The 18934-nt window shown below is 48.9% G+C and overlaps 1 protein-coding gene across 1 annotated transcript; it reads left to right on the top strand.

Annotated features, from left to right (window-relative positions):
• The first annotated feature begins 204 nt into the window (after positions 1-204).
• Pes1 (pescadillo ribosomal biogenesis factor 1) lies at positions 205-14877 on the top strand. The gene is made up of 15 exons (XM_027953414.2): positions 205-314; positions 2897-2976; positions 3998-4151; positions 5278-5387; positions 7884-8055; positions 8137-8226; positions 10711-10827; positions 10909-10983; positions 11209-11298; positions 11466-11596; positions 11948-12073; positions 12191-12375; positions 12831-13009; positions 13116-13277; positions 14478-14877. Exons 1-15 carry the CDS (start codon positions 291-293, stop codon positions 14559-14561), a joined length of 1779 nt encoding a protein of 592 aa, XP_027809215.2. The 5' UTR covers positions 205-290; the 3' UTR covers positions 14562-14877.
• Positions 14878-18934: the final 4057 nt, after the last annotated feature.

The following is an 18934-nucleotide window of genomic DNA, read 5'->3' as shown; positions in this document are numbered from 1 at the left end:
AAGCGATCATCATCAGGGTGATTATAAAAATGCCTTAATTTCATCATTTTTAAGCGCTTAAACTGCCATAACAGATTGACGGACGGGAAATATATCAAAATAATGGCCTAAATGATTTAGAGATTTTAGTTATAATTGTCGAGGACAAAATTACACTAATTTCTTGGATTTTCACAGGCATCTTATTGGGCAGCTCTAAAGGACTGACGGCGTGGGGTCCTCGGGGCCCTAGCGGGAGGAAGTGGAGCTGTCTGTCGGTTCCGCGCTTGTCGGCCTCTCAACGTGGAGCCATGGGAGGCTTGGAGAAGAAGAAGGTGAGTGGGTGAGCGAGAGAGACACCAGGGTTCCCGGGGGATTAGAGACTGGGGGGTCGCAGAGCCTACCCTCGTCTCTTTCTCCGGTCTTGTCCCTCGTGGGAACAGAAACGGTAGGATCAAGGTGACGGGAGATAGCTGTGAAAAGGGTTCCAGTATGGGCGAGAATTGCCGTATTAGTTCGGAGAACTGTGAAGTTCTTTTTTGTTGGAAGAATTGTGAGGGTTGATTTTTCTAACTTCATAACTTCACCCCTAAAGTGATATAGGCCTCCAAAAGACCCCTACCATAATTGTAGCCTAAAAGCTTCTCTGCTTTTCAGCAAGATTTTTACAAAGGATGCCAGCAGGATTTTTGCAGGGAGTTCATTGTGGTGTGAAGCTCCTCTTTCTTATAAAAGGTAGGTTTGCAGTCAAGCTTGTTGCTGTGCAAAACAAAGAACAAAAAACAATTTTTTTTTCTGTTTTCTTTGGTAAAAACGTACGACTGAGCATAAATCTCAAAGAATTTTTGGACCCAGAAATTAGCCCCCTCTTGACCGCTGCAGCTTAAATAAAACTGCTTTCTGCAAATTCCTGGATATCTGACCATAGATTGTTAAATGTGTCACGAAGGAAGCCAAGGAGGGATACGGGTGGATAATGTAAAGATGCTTATTTCAGTTAGCGTTGTCTTAGAAGTTCTTTTAAAGGCACACATTTCAGTTGAAATCTGGAAGATCAGAACACCTTGGGTGGGTTCTGGGACTTGGGAGTGTTTGGCAAGCAAGCCAGGCAGTGAAAACTAACTGCCAAAAGCTAGACATTGACATGCTTGGGATATAGGAAATAAGGGAAAATGGCTTTTGGTGGGGTTGGGCAGGGGCTGTATCATTTAAGACCTGTAAGCTACAATGAAGAGCTTGGAATTTATTCTAAGACAAGTAGAAACCAAGAGTAACATGATCAAGTTTTTCAATGAGTTGTTCTTGTTGCTGAATGGAGAATCACCTCAGTGACATGAAGAGATTGGGAAGGGAATGAGATGAGGAAAATGCACTTGGCTCCTTTGTGTCCTTTGGTTTTAAAGTTTCTGTTGCTAATTTGTTTTTAACCTAACACCCTACTGGGTATCCAGTAAGTGCTAGCCGTTGGAGCTACAAAGATAGAAGATGGAAAACCTACCCTTGAGATGCAGATATGTGAATAAATCAGTATGCACCTTTCAAGCTATGTCAGACATTTTGGGATAGAATGGGCAGTGCTGTGTGTTGTGGAATGTTTAGCAACATTGCTGAACCGCTACCCACTAAATGTCAGTAGCATTCAACAACCAAAAATGTTTCCACCTGTTATATTAAAATCATCCTGTAGAGAACGATTATCCCCTTAACATTTAAAGGAATAAGCATGGTGATATAGATGCATGTAGCATAGGACAATAGAAAACCCTACTAATGAAATTGAACTTCTTGAAAAAATTGATGCTTATTTCGAGGACTTAGCATGGGCCTGACCCCAATAGACAATTAATGTATGGAGGAAAGAATGAATGGTCTGTTTCATGGTTATAGAGTTATAGACTCCTGTCTATAGGTTTTGCTTTTTGGACCTATTGAATAAGATCTTGCTTGGAAAGGACACTTGTGGTTAGCATTATAGGGTGTTTGGTACAGTGTACTACTTCTCTCTATCAGAGTTACAGAAGCGTGAGTGAGGCAGCATCCTAGCACTACAGATACCCAGGTGGTTGCACAAGGCAGCATGCTTCTTGGGGGCAGGTAGAGATCAGGCCTTTTGTTTTTATTGCCTCATGACATCTAGCTTAATACTTGAACATAGTAGAGGACCAGTTATTGTGTTAAGTGAATAAGGGAAGGGAGAGGCTGTGTGGCTTAGGACATTCATTTTCAACCCAGGTGATATCCCCAAGGGAGCAAGACTTGCTTGGGTAGTATCTTAGATATTACAGTGATTGGTGGTCCCCCCTCAAAGGACCATATTTTATAAGTAGATGTGTGGTACTAACATTTCATGGGGATGTGGGGAAGAAGGGGTGATTGGTGGTAGGGGGTTATAATAGTGAGGAAGGGGGAAGGAATTGAGAGTGCTGGGTTGGTGGTTAGGTGTACAAGCTCTGGACTCAGACCTGAGTTTGAAAACCAGCCCCAGTTCTGAAAAAGCTGTGTGACTTGGTAATTTATTTTACTGAGCTTATTTCCTACTCTGTGAAATGTGGGTTCTAATGGCACCCACCTCACAGATTGTGGGGATGAAATGAAATAATATGTGGAATCACTAGTTGTACTGGCTAATATTTAGAACTAGTACTAAATACTTGGTCTAGCATCTAATTTTCAGCAACCTCATAGTCCCTGGCATCATGCTGGCGACATGCTGGATATGTGTCCTCTACTGCAAATTATAAGGACAGTGCAAGAAAGCTCATTCAAACAGGTCAGCTTCCTTCCTACAGCAGTACCCATTCCAAAAGCATCTTGACTACTTATTCAGACTGATAGTTGCCTCTGGAATTGGGTCCAGAGTTCAGTGTCAGTCACTTCCATTGTTGCTAATGGAGAATTGTTTTTTTCCCTCCCCAAGTATGAACGAGGCTCTGCCACCAACTACATCAGTCGAAACAAAGCCCGGAAGAAACTGCAGCTAAGCTTGCCTGACTTCAGGTAGGGTTGGAGAGGAATGGAGTAGGGGTCTTCGGGGAGCATCAACAGTGAACTGCATAGTGAAAACTCAGCTGCCTCTGCCTGGAATTCTGGTATTCCTCCTTTTCTTTAATGAACTGTGCTTTGCCAGGTGTGGTCTGAGGGGAAGCTGGAGGAAAACTTTGTTTTCAGAATGGGCTGCTGGATCTTTGCCTCTTACTCCCTCCCTTCTGGCAGGAGAGACCCCTGATCCTGACAGCCTGTGGGCCCTGTTATTGGGCTGACCTTGATCTCTGCAGCCTCCTCTGGCCCACTTTTAGTTCTTTACATGTGCTCAGTTCTTTCTGACCTTATGGTCTTCATGTAAACTCTTAAATGTTCATCCTTCTACCTTTTATATGGCTGAAAAATTTATTTCTTAGGCAGGCCTTTCCTAACTTAGGTGTCTGACAGCTCCTGTCAATATCCTGTTTGCTGCTGGGCACAGTGGTACATGCCTATAATCCCAGCAACTCTGTATGCTGAGGCAGGAGGATCACAAGTTTAAGACCAGCTTGGACAACTTAGTGAAACCTTGTCTCAGAAAAAATAAGCACATAAAAATAAAGTAGCTTAGAAAAAAAGTAGCTCAGTGGTGGAGTGCCCTGAATACCAAAAAAGAAAGAAAGGGGAAGGGGAAGGGAAGAAAAATCCTGTTTGTTTCCATTATGGTACTTGTGGCAGTATGCATTATGTATTCATGAACTTGGGATCATCAGACTCCTATAGTAGGATGTGAGGTTCTTAAGGGAAGGGTCCTTAAGCACTGTTGATTTCCAGACCCAGCTGTGGCTGTTACTTCTCACAATTTTTTAATTTAATTTTTTTCTTTTTTTAGTTGTAGTTGGACACAATACCTTAATTTTATTTATTTATTTTTATATGTTGCTAAGGATCGAACCCAGTGCCTCACACATGCTAGGCGAGTGCTCTACCGCTGAGCCACAACCCCAGCCCCTGCTTCTCACCTTTATTGACATAATGAATGGTTTCTGTTTTACAGGCGATTATGTATCCTGAAGGGCATTTATCCCCATGAGCCCAAACATAAGAAGAAAGTTAACAAGGGCTCCACAGCAGCCCGAACTTTTTACCTTATCAAAGACATCAAGTTTCTCCTCCATGAACCCATTGTCAACAAGTTCCGGGAATACAAGGTGAGGCCTGGGCTCTAGTATCTGGATGGATCCTCATTGTAGCTCTGTGACTCACAACTGTGAATTTGGGCAAATTGCATACTCTCTCTGAGCAACCCTGTATAAAAGAGGTCATTCTATCTTAAAATGATATCACAGGAATTCACTGAGATTACATGTTTAGAACATTTGCACAGAACCTTAAAATGATTAGTGCTTTACCTGTTAACAGTTTTCTCTGATTCTGAAAAAAATCAAATTTTTTTGCTCCAGAGCCAAAGATGGTGCTTTTTATGCCCAAGGAAACAGCCTTGATTCTGGTTCCTTGAGATTGTTCCCATGAGACAAAGGCTTCCATTCCACAGATAGATATTTTTAAATGCTCACATGCCACCAGGGGAGCAGAAACTTAATTCTACCAAAAGTCCAGAGAATTGAAAGACTCCCTTGTGCTGCCAGCAGAGCCTGACTGAAGAGTGGGGTGCCATCTGGTGGCCCACAGGAAACAGGGCAGCAGTTGTTGATAGGTTTTGTAGCTTCATAAACTCACTGTGTAAGAAGTGGACCCATGTGGGAGATGGCTATTTCAGAGTTGCTATTTATACTCTCAGATAATGTTTGAGCTTCTGAGGGATGCTGGGGCCTGAACAGAAGTCTTAGAGTGAAGACATCTGTTGATTTGGAAGACTTGGCCCCATGATTGGCCTTGGCTACCCTTTTCTGGATGACTCAGTACTACACATGAACCCACAAATGGTTTATGCCAGTGCAGACAGAAGTTGGGAACAAAGGCCAGCCTTTCTGACCTACCTCAATGACAGGTCACTTGTTCTTTTTTTTTAATTGAAAAATGAGACTGATATGCCTTGCCTTCTTCCCATGTGAACATGCTGTGTCAGCACATTTTTTGTGGCTATCCCTATGCCTTGTCAAGAGGGGTGCGTGGTTGAGCTCTGGTCATTATCATGGTCATTATCCATTATCATTTAGTCTACTGTTCCATGGAGTTGGCTGTAGTGCAAATCCTGGGCTGAGGGGACTGATTGCACAGGCACACAGCATGGCTAGCTAGGAGGTAGTGAGTTCTTCAACCCAGCATATCCATCTTCCATGGCCTTACCATCAGTTGTCCCTTTCTCTCTTCCAGGTATTTGTTCGGAGGCTTCGGAAAGCCTATGGGAAGAGCGAGTGGAACACTGTAGAGCGCTTAAAGGACAATAAGCCCAGTTATAAACTTGACCATATCATCAAGGAGCGGTGAGTTGGTGCCCCTCAGAACCCTGCTGTCTGTTTGTCACTGCTAGGCTCAGTCATAGCACTGAGGATACAGTGGCCGACAAACTCAAGATCCTGCTCACAGAGCTTGCCTCCTTTGGGAGTAGGCAGACCAAAAAGCAGACTGACAATTCACTATTATAATGATTTAAGTTGCACTGAGTGCCACAGGGAAGGTATGTTAGTTATACCTTTGCCAGGAGGTCTGCCTGAAGGGAGTATTTCAGCCAATAAGAGGAAGCTTGTTCCAAGTAGAGACAACAGTAAGTACAAAGGCCCCATGATAAGAGAGCTCTGGACTGCACATGGGGTATGTGGTGAGAATCAGAGGCATCACAAGACCCTCTGGGTTTATCCATTTCTCGCCCAGACTTCTCATTTCTGAGAAATTCAGCGGCTAAATCAATGATCTTTTTGACTATATCCCCATTCGTCCCTTTTTAACTTTTATTTTGAGACAGGTCTCACTTCCACAGTTGGGCTGGGATGCTTTTGGTTTCTAGAGAGTAGAGATCAAGGTTACAGCTAATACCCTATAAAGTCCAAAATAGTCTCCACAACACAGAACAGTCTGGTCCAAAATGCCAGTAGTGGTAAAGTAGATAAACCCTGGACTAATGAATGTCAGTCTTTTCTGGTTTGATGGCCCAGGCACACTTAGCTCCAGAATAGATAGGCTTGTCTTCATATTAGGCTCAGTTATGGGCTATCACTGGAGGGGCCCTGGACTAGGAACTAGACAGCTTGTGTTCTCACTCCATCCCTGTGGACCCATGAGCTGATCAATCAGAGAACTATTCTTACTCAGGGACTCTGAGCAAGTTCTTGTCACTAACAGAGAGATGATGTTAGTTCCTGTCCAGCCTATAACACAGCTGTTAGTGTGGAATAGATTTTTTAAAAACACACAAGAGCTAGGCATAGTGGCACACACCTGTAACCCCAGTGACTTGGGAGGCTGAGGCAGGAGTATTGAAAGTGTGAGTCCAGCCTTAGCAACTAAATGAAGCCCTAAGCAACTTAGTGAGACCTGTCTCACAATAAAAAAGGGCTGGGAATGTGGCTTAGTGGTTGAGTGCCCCTGGGTTCAATCCCTGATATCAAAAATAAAAAAAGAAGTGCCTGGAGATGACTAGTGCCCTTTCTACAAAGGGCCTTGGTGTTGGGTTTGTCTGCAAAGTAGAGAGTTAGGAAACTGGGGTGCCAGAGGATCTTGATTGAGGTTCCTGCCTCTGCACCAAGAACCCAAATAGCTCTTCAACTGTTTCCTCACGACACATCCCTCTTCAGGCCTTTTCCCCTGTCTTGGCCTGGATTTGTAGACCTGGTAGACCTCTCTTGACTTATTGCCCTTCAGAGTCATATATGAAATAGCAAAGCTCTTCCAAAGGAAGCTTCCTGGAAGGTGATTTGGGTGCCAGAAACTCTGGGAACTGCTTTGGTTGGGGATGGAGGCTTGAAACCCTGCCCAGGGCATTTTAAGGAAGTTATAAGGACCCAGGGTTTTTTGTTTATTTTGTGTTAGAATCAGATTTATCTTTTTTCCCCACATTTTAAAATTGTTGCATTGTACTTGTATGTAATGGTGGGATTTGTTAGTTGTGTGTACATGCACACAATATAGCAATATAATTTGAAAGGGCCCAGTTTTAAAGCAATAGTCTGGTCTAGCAATGTCATTTTCAGATAAAGCTGGATGATCCCAACTGACCTGCCCAAGGTCAGTGGGACTTATTTGCCCAACGCAATGGGACTTATTTGTGGTTCAGTTTTCTCTATTCCCTGCACCTCAGACCCTCAGCTTGACAGCCATACAGTGGTAGATCTCTCCCAAGTTGACCTCTTCTCATCAGTTTCCTCATTTGCCACAGAATTCCTAGAAATATGTTCTTCCTCTTCCTGGCCTAGATCTCAATTCCAGCATTTTACCCATAGTTCTAATTGGTTCTAACTGATTTTTTCAACTAGACAGGTCTGGGCGATATGAGCAAGGACGACAGCCCATTCTGGTGACCTGTGACCAGGCCTAGACACAGATGCTGCTGAGGGAAGCAACCCCATCTGGCTTCCTAGCCTACTAAGGCAGCTTCCCATTTTTCCATTTTCTACTGTGGATCTCCCAATAAATTTTCTTTGAACTAAAGGTTCTACCTTCAAAAAGAGAGAGCCACTAACTCATTCTGCCGTCATTTACAACAAAATATGAAAGGGTCAAGGCTGGGTATTTGGTGTCTCCCACTGGGATTTCCCTGGTCCTCAGAGCTCTATGGGCACATTCTGGTTCATGCTTCTTAGGGCTGTTCCTAGGGCTGTATCTGGCTATCAGGAAGCTGGTGTAGCCATATTAAGAGGTGGCAGTGGTTAGACCTGTTTGGGGAACATGGCCCTGGGGTAGCTGACAGGGTAGAACAAAGAGGCCAGGACCCCTTTAGAGTCTAGCTGAATGAGCTCATGAACTCTGCTCTCATGGCCCTGCAGGTACCCCACATTCATCGATGCTCTGCGGGACCTGGATGATGCCCTATGCATGTGCTTCCTCTTTTCTACCTTCCCACGAACAGGCAAGTGCCATGTGCAGACCATTCAACTATGCCGCCGGCTTACTGTAGAATTCCTGCACTATATCATCACTGCCCGTGCTCTGCGCAAGGTGAGCCCTTAGGATCCTTCCCTTGGCCCATCCCCTGTCATCTGAAGGTTTTCACCATGCTGTCTGCTCCCTCTCCTCTAGGTCTTCCTGTCCATCAAAGGCATTTACTACCAGGCTGAAGTGCTGGGGCAGCCCATCGTGTGGATCACACCCTATGCCTTCTCCCATGATGTGAGTATGCCTGTGGGGAGGGGTTTGTGCTAGCTCCTACACTAATGTCCATGTAAGATTGGTAAGGAGTGGGGCAGAGTCTAGCACTTGCTGGGCTCCTAATTAATGCCTGCTGGTGGGGAGTGGAGTGGGATGGGTGAGAAGTGTGTCACACAGAGCAGTAGCACTCTTCATCACATGGTCCATCTTAGAATTTTCAGTGTGATATATATACTCAAGACCTGAACATTAATCATAATTAAGAAGAGGAGCCCCCAAGCCTGCCCAGCTCTAGCCATACCACCCAGATGACAATGGATATGTTCACTTCTTTGTGCTTCCACTGTCAGCCTTGCAAATAAGATTTAAGGGAGAAAAAAAACTTGAAAGGGCCTGGTATTTGGCTCTTTGGGGTCAAATGAACAGTGAGCAGCTCCGGGGGTTGTGTCTGTTGCCTGAAAAGTAGCAGAGCCTTTTCCCCTCTCTGCTATAGGCAACTGCTATGGGCAACCAGAGTTATTGGCCTTTCCCTCTTTCCCTCTTCATCTGTCCTATCTTCTTCCTTTCTTCCTTCCTGCCTTCCTCTTTGGCTCTCTCTGTCCTTCCTTCTCTCTGATGTCCCACCCCCAAGCTGCTTTACTTCTGCCCTTCCTCCTCTGCCTCATCCCTCCCACAGCCTGGAGGACAGAGTGATGCTGGGGAGGGGAAATGCCAGAGAAGCACTTAGTGCATGACACTACCTCTTGCTGATCTTTCTTTAAGTCTTGGGAATTATTGAAAGGGCCCCACTGAGAGAAATCCTAGTTTTGCCTCTTGTGGAGGCATTGTTAGCTTCTAGCCTTCCATGTTGGTTGGTCTTAGTTGGTGTTGCAGATGACTTCTTGGTTCTGTGTCCTGCACTTGGCCATCTTCCTGCTTGTTCAGTGAGCAGGAACTGGTTCCTCCACAAAGAGCAGAAGTAGCAGCCTGGCTGTGCTGAGCTTCCTGCTGGGTTATCATGTGCTGTAGCATGAGCCAGGGGCCACCGCCACTCCCCCCCCCCCCCCCCCCCCCGCCCCTTGCAAGGGCTGGAACCTATTCTGACTGCAGTACAGTGTGTTGGTGCTTGGTGGTATGGTTGCAGGCTGTGGGTGAGACAGGCTTGGCCTTTAACAGTCCCTATTCCCACTCCCTGGGGTTCTAGCTTGGGCAACCAGTTATTGACCCTTCCCTCTTTCCCTCTTTATCTGTCCTGTCTTCTTCCTTCCTTCCTGCCTTCCTCTTTGGCCCTCTCTGTCCTTCCTTCTCTCTGATGTCCCACCCCCATGCTGCTCAGACTGGTCTTTGTGTGCCCTCCTGAGTGGTGAATAGGGCCCTGTGGAAGACCAGCCTCCACACAGCTGGCCCTGGGGGAAGGGCATGGGCCACCCATTCCTCCTCCTTCCTTGGCCAGCTTGCTTCCTCTGCTTCCTCTAAGCAGAGGATGGGTGACCGGTACTGGGTTGTAGTAGGGGTCCTGGTATGCCTTTCCCCAGAGTAGCCAGTGCTGGGTGCATAACTGTGGGACTCAGGTTGGTAACAGTAGTGGGGGCAGGGCATTGCATGATGTGGAAAATAGGGTTGGTGACCACATTTCCACCAGGCAGACCCTCCACGCTACAGGTCACTGCCTGGCAGCTAGATGGAGGAACAACTCAAAGAGTTATGGGCACACCCATGATAGAGGGGATATTGTGATCATTACCAGTTTTGACATTTCTTGAAAATTCTTCTATGTTGCAGGAGGTTGGGTTGGCCTCCCTGGATTTAGAGGGTGGGACCATTTGAGACTTTAGGTATTTTGGTCCTTGTTTTAGATCAACTTCTCAAGGGCAGAGATAAGTCCCTTCCATGTCTCCTGCTTATTGAGTTGGTAGTTTGTGAGGGTGGCTGTGCCTCGGTCTCTCAGCAAGTAGTTACTCTGCCTGTTATTTTCCAAGAGCTCTTAGGGTGCCAAGCTGGGCTAGCAGCCCCAGCGGCCCCAGCCTGTTCTTAGGTCCTCAGGCTATGCTTTTGTATGCTGTTGCCAGGGTGTACTTGGGCTTAGTTCTACCTACCCACTATCTGTCCCCACCTGGCTTTGGACTTTCCAGGGCACCTTTGTCTGGGCTGTAGACTATTCTGGCCTCAGAGTATTACCTTCCTGGTGCTCATAGCTGGCCCTGGAGCAGACATATGACAGATTGTGGGGTGGGTGATAGAGAAGGCTTGACCTCTGTCCAGGTTGGGAAAGGTGGTCTTTTCAAGGACACAAGTCTGCACTGAGACTTGAAGGATGAAAGGGAGACCTGGGGGCAGGGGCAAGGAAGGGCCAGCCAGTCATGGGAATAGCATGGTCCAGTTTTTCTTTTCTTATTCCTGGATCCTCCTTTATCACATGGTGGTTTGGGAAACCCTTGGGACCCCTATCCAGAGCTGCATTTATTCCCAGAATGCTCTTCGTAGGGGTGTGGCTGCACTGCTGATGCCTCTCCTGTGCCCCCCTAGCACCCAACAGATGTGGACTACAGAGTCATGGCCACCTTCACTGAGTTCTACACCACCTTGTTGGGCTTTGTCAACTTCCGCCTCTATCAGTCCCTCAACCTCCACTATCCCCCAAAGGTAGGGCCCCAGCCCTTCTCTCCCCATATGAGTGAGGGGTCATGGGTGTCCTTTTCTCTCTAACCTTCCACTTGCACTCAGCTCGAGGGTCAGGCCCAAGCAGAGATGAAGGACAGTGAGGGCGTCTATGCATTGGACTCTGAGAGCTCTATGGAGGTGAGAGAGGTTTCAGGGACGTTATCCCTACATCTCCCCAGAAGGGTGGTCCCTGTCCCCAACATGTCTGGGGTTGTAGTGGGTGGGGTGGGTGGTCTTGGCTTGCCCTCAGATCCTGGACCCATAGGTGGTCCAGAGGTGTTGCAGTTCCCCCTTCCCACCCTGGCCACTCATTTAGACAAGGTCCCCTACCTGCAAGTAAGCAGCCCTGCTTCTATCCTTTAGAAACTAGCAGCCCTCAGTGCCAGCCTAGCCCGTGTGGTGGTACCTGCCACAGAGGAGGAGGCTGAAGTGGATGAATTTCCTGCTGATGGGGTGAGCATGGCACTTCCTTCTAGAATGACAGTGGGACAAGGAATGGGGGCCAACATCTGGAAGCTGTAGGATCTACAAAGAAGCTAAGGAGGGGGTTTTCTCTAGTCCCTGCCCTCTAGTTGTGTTGGTGCCTCTGGTGATGGCAAGGTCTGGTTCCTCCTTGGCAGGAGATGGCAGTGCAGGAAGAGGATCGCAGGAAGGAGCTGGAGGCACAGGAAAAGCACAAGAAGCTCTTCGAGGGCCTAAAATTCTTCCTGAATCGTGAGGTACCCCGTGAGGCTCTGGCCTTCATCATCAGGTAGGAGGGCTCTCAGGTTGGCCCACAGCACTGGCCCTGCCACAGTCTGGTCTTGGTTCTGCCCATCAGTAACATCAAATGGTGTATTTTCACTTTTTACAAATTAGTGCTTAGAGATTACTCAGCATGGCACTGAAGCACATAGGAAGCATTCAACCAAGGGCAAAGCTGCCATCAGGTTATTACCAGTCAAGGTCCCTCATGGGCCAAGACTGGAAGTATCTGTATAGATCTGGAGTGGGACAGGGCAGGTATATTGTAGAGGGGTAAATTTATAGATCAGGTGGCCAGTGAGTCTAGGGCAAGCAACTCATACCTGGGGATACTTTTGGGCTCTCCTTGTGCCTCTAGGAGTTTTGGGGGGGACGTGTCCTGGGACAAGTCTCTGTGCATTGGAGCCACCTATGATGTCACAGACTCCTGCATTACCCATCAGATTGTTGATCGACCTGGACAGCAAACCCCTGTCATTGGCAGGTAAGCCCCCGAGACTCTGCTTTACATTTTAGGAGAGTTCTATCTTAAAGGCCCTTGGAATGCAGTGGGGCCTCAGGTTGCTGCCTTGTGACCTGTCTTTGCTGGCCACTCTACTAGGTACTACATACAGCCACAGTGGGTGTTTGACTGTGTGAATGCCCGACTCCTCCTCCCTGTGGCAGAATACTTCCCTGGGGTGCAGCTGCCCCCACACCTTTCACCTTTCGTGTCTGAGAAGGAAGGAGATTACATCCCACCTGAGAAGCTTAAGCTGCTGGCTTTGCAGCGGGGAGAGGACCCAGGTGAGTGAAAGAGTACTGGGTGGCAGGGTGGATGGGCTCCTTTGGATGGTCTGGGCCCCTGGGCATGAGCTGTCCATTTCCCTTTACTGTAGAGTTGGCAAGCAGGGAACAGGGCAGAACAGAGTGGAAAGCCCTTTGAACCTATCTTTGGAGTAAGGCATAGGAAAAGGGGACATTTGTATATCACAGTCAAGTGTTACTTGATTCATTCAGATGAACTGAGCAGAAAGATCTGGGGTTGTCATCAGTCTTCATGTAGAAGGTGACTGAGTTCAGGAGTTGGGGGAGTGTCCTTTGAGGGCAGCTGGGGCTTTGGAGAGGAGTCAGAGGGGGCTACAGTGAGGAAAGCCTTGAACTGTCTTTGGAATATCTGCAGATGGCAGAGTTCAGAGGGTGGTGCTTGGGGCCTGTCCTCACCTGGCAAGAGAAAGCAGATTCCTACCTGCTGTTTGTAGGAAACTTGGAAGAGTCTGAAGAGGAAGAAGAGGAGGAGAAAGAAGAGGAAGAAGACATTGAAGGTGATGGCAATGAAGGGGGAGAAAATGAAGAGGAGGAGGAAGATGCGGAGGCTGCTTCAGAAAAGGAAGAAGAGGCCCATCTGGCAGCCCTGGAGGACAAGAGGATGGAGGCAAAGGTATGGCAATGCTAGACTGGGGCACTGTCTGGGAAGCAGCCCCACTTGCCTGGAAGGGCAGGAGCCAAAGGACCCATACCCATGAGCACCCACTCTCTGTCCTCAGAAGCCCAAGGTGATGGCAGGCACTGTGAAACTGGAAGATAAGCAACGACTGGCCCAAGAGGAGGAAAGTGAAGCCAAGCGTCTGGCTATTATGATGATGAAGAAGCGGGAGAAGTACCTTTACCAAAAGATCATGTTCGGCAAGAGGCGCAAAATCCGAGAGGTAAGTTGCTCTTGTCACTTGAGACTTGGGTGTGTCCACCATAGGTGGCTGTGAGGTGAACTCAGAGGCTGGTGGGCTGTCCTCGGAAACAGCACTCTGGGTCACTCCTAGCCTTTTCCTGAAAGCCACACTCAGGGCTTTCATCCCCTTCCTGTTCCCAGCTGTTTCTGAATCTCAGATATGGGAACAGAGCTATCCCAGCAGACTTGGGAGGTTTTTGTTAAGCTTTATTTTCTTGTTCACAAAGCCACATATGCTCATTTAAAAAAAGAAAAAAAATTGTGCAGCCATAACTGAGTAAAAGATGACACAGTAATAGATCATTCCTGCGCCCTGCAGGTTTCTCTTGTGCACATAACCTTAGGGAAGCAGTATTCTATGTATAGATTGTTTTAGTTTGATTTTTTTCATTTAATCATAATGTGGACTTCATGACATTGTGCACCACAAAAACCTATCTCCTACTGATGGGATTATTTTTTCCTATTTTTCAGTCATTCTCAGTAAACATCCCTGAGCAGGTCCCTGACCTTCTCAGAATATTTCTGCAGTTTAATATTTTTTTTTTTTTTTGGTTGATAGACCTTTATTTCATTTATTTGTTTGTTTGTTTGTTTATTTATTTATTTGTAGTGCTGAGAATCAAACCCAGTGCCTCAGACACGTGAGACTGGTGCTCTACCACTAAGCCATACCCCCAGCCCTGCAGTCTAAATTCTTAATAGCATAATTGCATAGTTGTCAAATATCTATTGCCTAGTGGTCTGTGGGAAGACTTCCCTTTGCACCCTCCTTGCCGTCTAGTTGAAGTTTGAAAGGTGTCAGACTTGGCTTTCTAGAGGGTTCTGAGAATCTAGGAGTTTATAACTAAAGATTTATGGACCCATAAAATAATAAAGAGTTGTAAAGGCAAGGGGGAAGGTCTGTTTTCTTACCCTTAGGTAAATCAGATATTTTCCCGTGGTAATTTGCTTGTCAGCTTTGCTTTTTAAGAGGTAACCCAGAGCTAGGGTTGTGGTTCAGTGGTAGAGTGCTCGCCTCGCATGTGTGCGGTCCTGGGTTCTATCCTCAACACCACATAAAAGTAAATAAATAAAATGAAGAGGTAACCCTATGTAGGAGGAGGGCGATCCCCTTCCCCTGTCTTCCCTTACTCCCAAGTTCCCATCCCCAGCCTTACCTCTCCCTTCCTCCTCACAGGCTAACAAACTGGCAGAGAAGCGGAAAGCCCACGACGAGGCTGTAAGGTCTGAGAAGAAGGCCAAGAAGGCGAGGCCTGTTTGAGTGCCAATGGAGGCCATGTTCTGGCAGCTGGAGAAGACAGTGACAGGCCAAGGGACCGCTTTTTATTCCCTTCCTTCTCCCTGACAGCTCTGGTGTCTTTTCACTCTGACAGGGTTTATGGGCAGCCCTGGCCTCCTTTCTGCTGGTGGCTGGGCAGAGAGAGGTTCTAGAGCCTGATCGGCCCTTCACTTGCTGCCTCTGTTTTCCTTGGCAACCCCCACCATATGTTGACCTGTGATTCTCAGAGTGCTGTGATAGGGTGAAGTTGGGGGAACTTTTGTTATTTTGTTATTAAACACTGAACTTCGGCAATCAATTGGTTCTATATTCAGGAGCCTTCTGGGATTGGAGAAGGGCCACCTGGCACTCTGTACTATAAGCTGGGCCAACCCTGGTTGTTGACCAAGTTGGACCCAGGCATACTCAGAACTCTGGATGTCCTAGGACCCCTCCAGTTCCAGGGATTCCAGAAGGGAGCCACAGAGTTTCTGGGCTTGGTTCACATTCCAGCCCAGGCACTTTGCCTCTGTGAACCTGCTTCCTTGTAAGTTAAGGAGTGGAAGTTCTGGAGCATTCCTGTGTTTTAGGGTGAGTGGTGTCATTTGTTTAGTAAGTGCTTGATGAACATGAACTGTGATTTTCATAACTTTCTACTGGAGCTGGTAGGGAAGGTGAAAGCCAGTGCCTGAGGATGATTGGGGGAGGAGGGACTGATGACAGGTATACTTCTAGCTTTCCATTGTGGGTTGGTGGGTAGAACGGCCCACTGAGGCCACTTCTGGTAACCCAACCTGTAACCCTTTTTCCATCTGACCTGCCAATGCCCAGGGGGACATCCCTTGCCTGGGATTATTCATGTGTCATGACAGCCAGAGCCAGAACCCTGAGCTCTGGATGCTTACACTCTCCAGCACAGCCTCCCACTGCTGCTTCTGGTGGACTGATTATTATCAGGAGCAGGAGCTGGGTTGGGGAAGAGTGGGTTTGGAACTGGCTCCATGCTCCCAGGATTTAGGCTGAAGGCCTTGATCTTCTGCCTATCATGTGTTGGCTCTATAGGGGGAGAATGTTTCTGGGGGTAGTGGCTGCAGACCCAACATTTGCCAGGGGAAGAAAACTTGGCAGGCCCTGGCTTAGGAGGTAGAGAACCCAGGGCCCACATTGGCTGGACTTCGCTGGGTGTAGAAGGAGAGGGCTATGTCGCATGCCCACTCTGGCATGCCCATGGCAGCAGGGGTGTGGTGGGGGTTGTTTCCAGGGTCAAGACTTCTGGAGCTAGAGCCTACAGCTCCAGGGACTGAGTAAGGCCTGGCTGGGTGCATGTGCGTCCTAGTGTTACAAGGTCGAGGGCAGGCCCAATGGAAAAATGCCTGGTAGTCATGCTGATGTGGAATTTTCCCCATTCCAGAATTGCCCAGAAATGTCGGGGGCAGTGGGACTTTGACGTGGTCCATGCTCTACTGGGTGGCCAGCTGGTTTTGTACTGCCCACAGTGGAGCCAAGAATTCCTAGTTCTGGCCAGGCAGTAGTCCCCATCTTTGGTCCTTCTCTGCTGGGATGAAGGACAAAAGCCTGATCCTGGAAGGGGAGATGGTTCCTGGATAGGGCACCCATATGCTGCTGGCCCACCTCTCAACCCTGGAGAGGAGGAGTTCTGCTGAGACCTTCAAGCGTAGGACCCTGTTGGAGCGAAGTTCCTTAAGTTCTCAGAGATCCTGGCTCCTCTTCCCCGCCCCTGCTCCTATGGGTTCCAAAGACAGTGCCCCAAGTTGAAAAGTCTGGAGGGGAGGTCATACCTTCAATAGGACCCTGAGAGCGCCAGTGTCCCCAGTGAAAGTTAAGAAAGCAACTATTCCAGCCGCTTCCTTTTAACTCCTTTTCCCCCAAGCTCGGCACCCCCTCCCCAGCACTACTATAAAGCCCCAAGCATCCTAGAGTCCCCTTTAGGGTTGGGGGTTCGGCTGAGCCAAAGGACTGGCTGCAGGACAATGGTCCCGTTGGCGCGTCGGAGACAAACGGGCCTTGTTGGTCTAGCAGCGGGGGCGCGCGGCTGCGCCTCAGCACGCTGAATGCGGCTTCTGTGCGTCCGGGGCTGGCGCGCAGGGGCCGGGACCCAAAGGGGGGGGGGCCGGGCCTGGGGCGCCCATTGGCCGACGCGCCAGGGGCCGGGCCAGGCCAGGGACAGCACCTGGCCCGGAGCAGGAGCGGGAGCAGGCGCGGCGGCCGCGGCGCCGGCGGCAGCAGCGGCGGCGGCGGGGCGGGAGAATGGACCAGGCCTGGCGGAGCGCAGGGCCCTGGCAGGTGCGCCCCGCCGCCCAGTGAGCGCCCGGCTGCACCGCCGGGGCCGAGCCAGCCACTCCGAGTCTGAGGAGGACTGGAACAAGGTAGGTCCCCGGGGTCCAGCGCCCATCGACAGCTAATGCCCTGCCTCGGTCTACTTCCTGAGGACCCCGCCCACACTACTCCAGTTGCTGAAATGGTATTGCGTGCGCGCCCGGGGGTATGAGATTGCCGCATCACTGCTCCAGCAGCTGGGTGCATTGGCTGGGGACAGGGAGGGTGCAGGTTTGTGCTAGTCCTGCCCGTTGTTTTTTTCCCCCGTGGCCCCCAGTCCCTGAAGGTGGGGTGGGTGGGGCTGGAGAAGGCAGGCTGCTGGCACTGGACAGGAGCTAAGTCTGTTAATGATTAATTTTCTTGGGTACAGTGGCCTGAGCCTTAGTAGAGGAGGGACAGGGATCTCTACTCTCCCCCACCAGCTCTTCCCAGAAGGGCTTTTGGAGTAAGGACTTGGGTAATGGTAAGGGGAAAATCTCTGCCCTGAAATGTGCCCCAGAGTGGGCAAGGCCACTAAGTAGAGGCTTGTCAGGTGGACCAATCTTGGTGTCCAGGAGAGGCCCCATACAAAATCCCAGGGTGCCCATTTCCTGGGTCAGTGCCCCAAAATGGATCTGACTTAGTCTGCTCATTCCTGCCAGGCCAGCACTTCGGTAACAGCACAGAGCATGATTGATCTCTTCCCAAAGGGAATTCTCTTCCCCAGCTGTTCAGATCAGGAGAGGTGATGGGCAAACATCTGGCTGCTGTAACTCACACCAGAGGGAGGAAGGGAGAGAGGGCATAGGCCTGACACCTGATCCCAGGGCTGCCATGGTGACAAGTATCATGGAAATCCTTGAGAGGTGTGGAGGAAGGTCCAATCAGGAGAATCTAACCTCTTCCTTTACTGAGAGGATGACCTGAAGCCCAGAGAGGATGAGGCTTGTCTAGGGCCACACAGGAAGCACAAGTGGGCAGGCCTGGGCCAGATCAGCCCCTAAGCTTTGGTACTTATTCCCATTATGCACAGGGTGAATTGAGGCTCAGGAAAATTCAGTGACTTGTCCAAGGTCTCATAATTCACAGGTAGTCAAGTTGACTCCAAATCACAGGAGTCTTGCTGTGCCCCCACCTCAGGACCTCAGCCCTATCTGGGATCTCTCTGCCCCACTGGGGTCCTAGTCTCTCTGATCTGTGTGGGCTGCCCTAAACCCCAGTTTAAGACCCCCCCTCCCTTGCCTCCCTGGCTCCCAGCTCTGCCTGACACTCGGGGTGGGCAGGCTGTTACCCTGGGAGCAGAGACAACAGAGCCCTGTTCCCAGCTGCCACCTCAGGCTGCTTCATTCCCTCTTCTTAGCTATGGCTCTGCTTGAAGGAAACTCCATGTGGACAAAATATCTGCTTCCTTTACATCCCTTTCCCTTAATGGATTTTATGTCCTCTTATCACCCCCAAAGGGAGGAGTGTGCCCTCTACAGCCCCTCCCACTGGGCTCCACAGGACTGAATGTGCTGCCCAGTGAAAGAGGCAATGATTAACCTGGGAAAATGATGCACAAATGGAGGAATTCTGGGCCTGACTGCAGGCTTGTGAAGGGCTCGTTGTTTCACTTAGACTGAGTGAGGATATGGACAGCTCCTTTTAGGAGCCCTACACCACTCCAGACAGGGCAGAGCTGGTTGCAGCAGAGGTGCCCCTGAGGGTCACCAGACTGGGGGACCACCGGAATCACCAGGTGAGGAGTAATGGGAATAAATATACCCAGAGGGCACCTGCTTTCCCATATGCCAGAGATAAGGGCAGAGTTAGGGTCCCCAATCGTGCCCTGACTTGCAGTGGCACTTTGGGTGAGTTTGTCCCTATCTATGCCTCAGTTTGTCAGATGTGAAATATGAGGGTTGGGGCAACTTGGATATAGAACATGGGAAATATAGGTTCTTGGACAGAGAGGGTGGCTTTTCAGGTGTCTGCACCAACAGGTCCTGCTTTCCTTGTTAGATGAATCTAGAAGGAGGAGCATGATAGTCACCAAACATGCTAATATTGTGTGCCAGGTA

This window comes from Marmota flaviventris, chromosome 1 (assembly GCF_047511675.1).
Source record: "Marmota flaviventris isolate mMarFla1 chromosome 1, mMarFla1.hap1, whole genome shotgun sequence".
Classification (NCBI taxonomy): Eukaryota; Metazoa; Chordata; class Mammalia; order Rodentia; family Sciuridae; genus Marmota; species Marmota flaviventris.
This window is presented reverse-complemented; position numbering and strand designations above follow the sequence as displayed.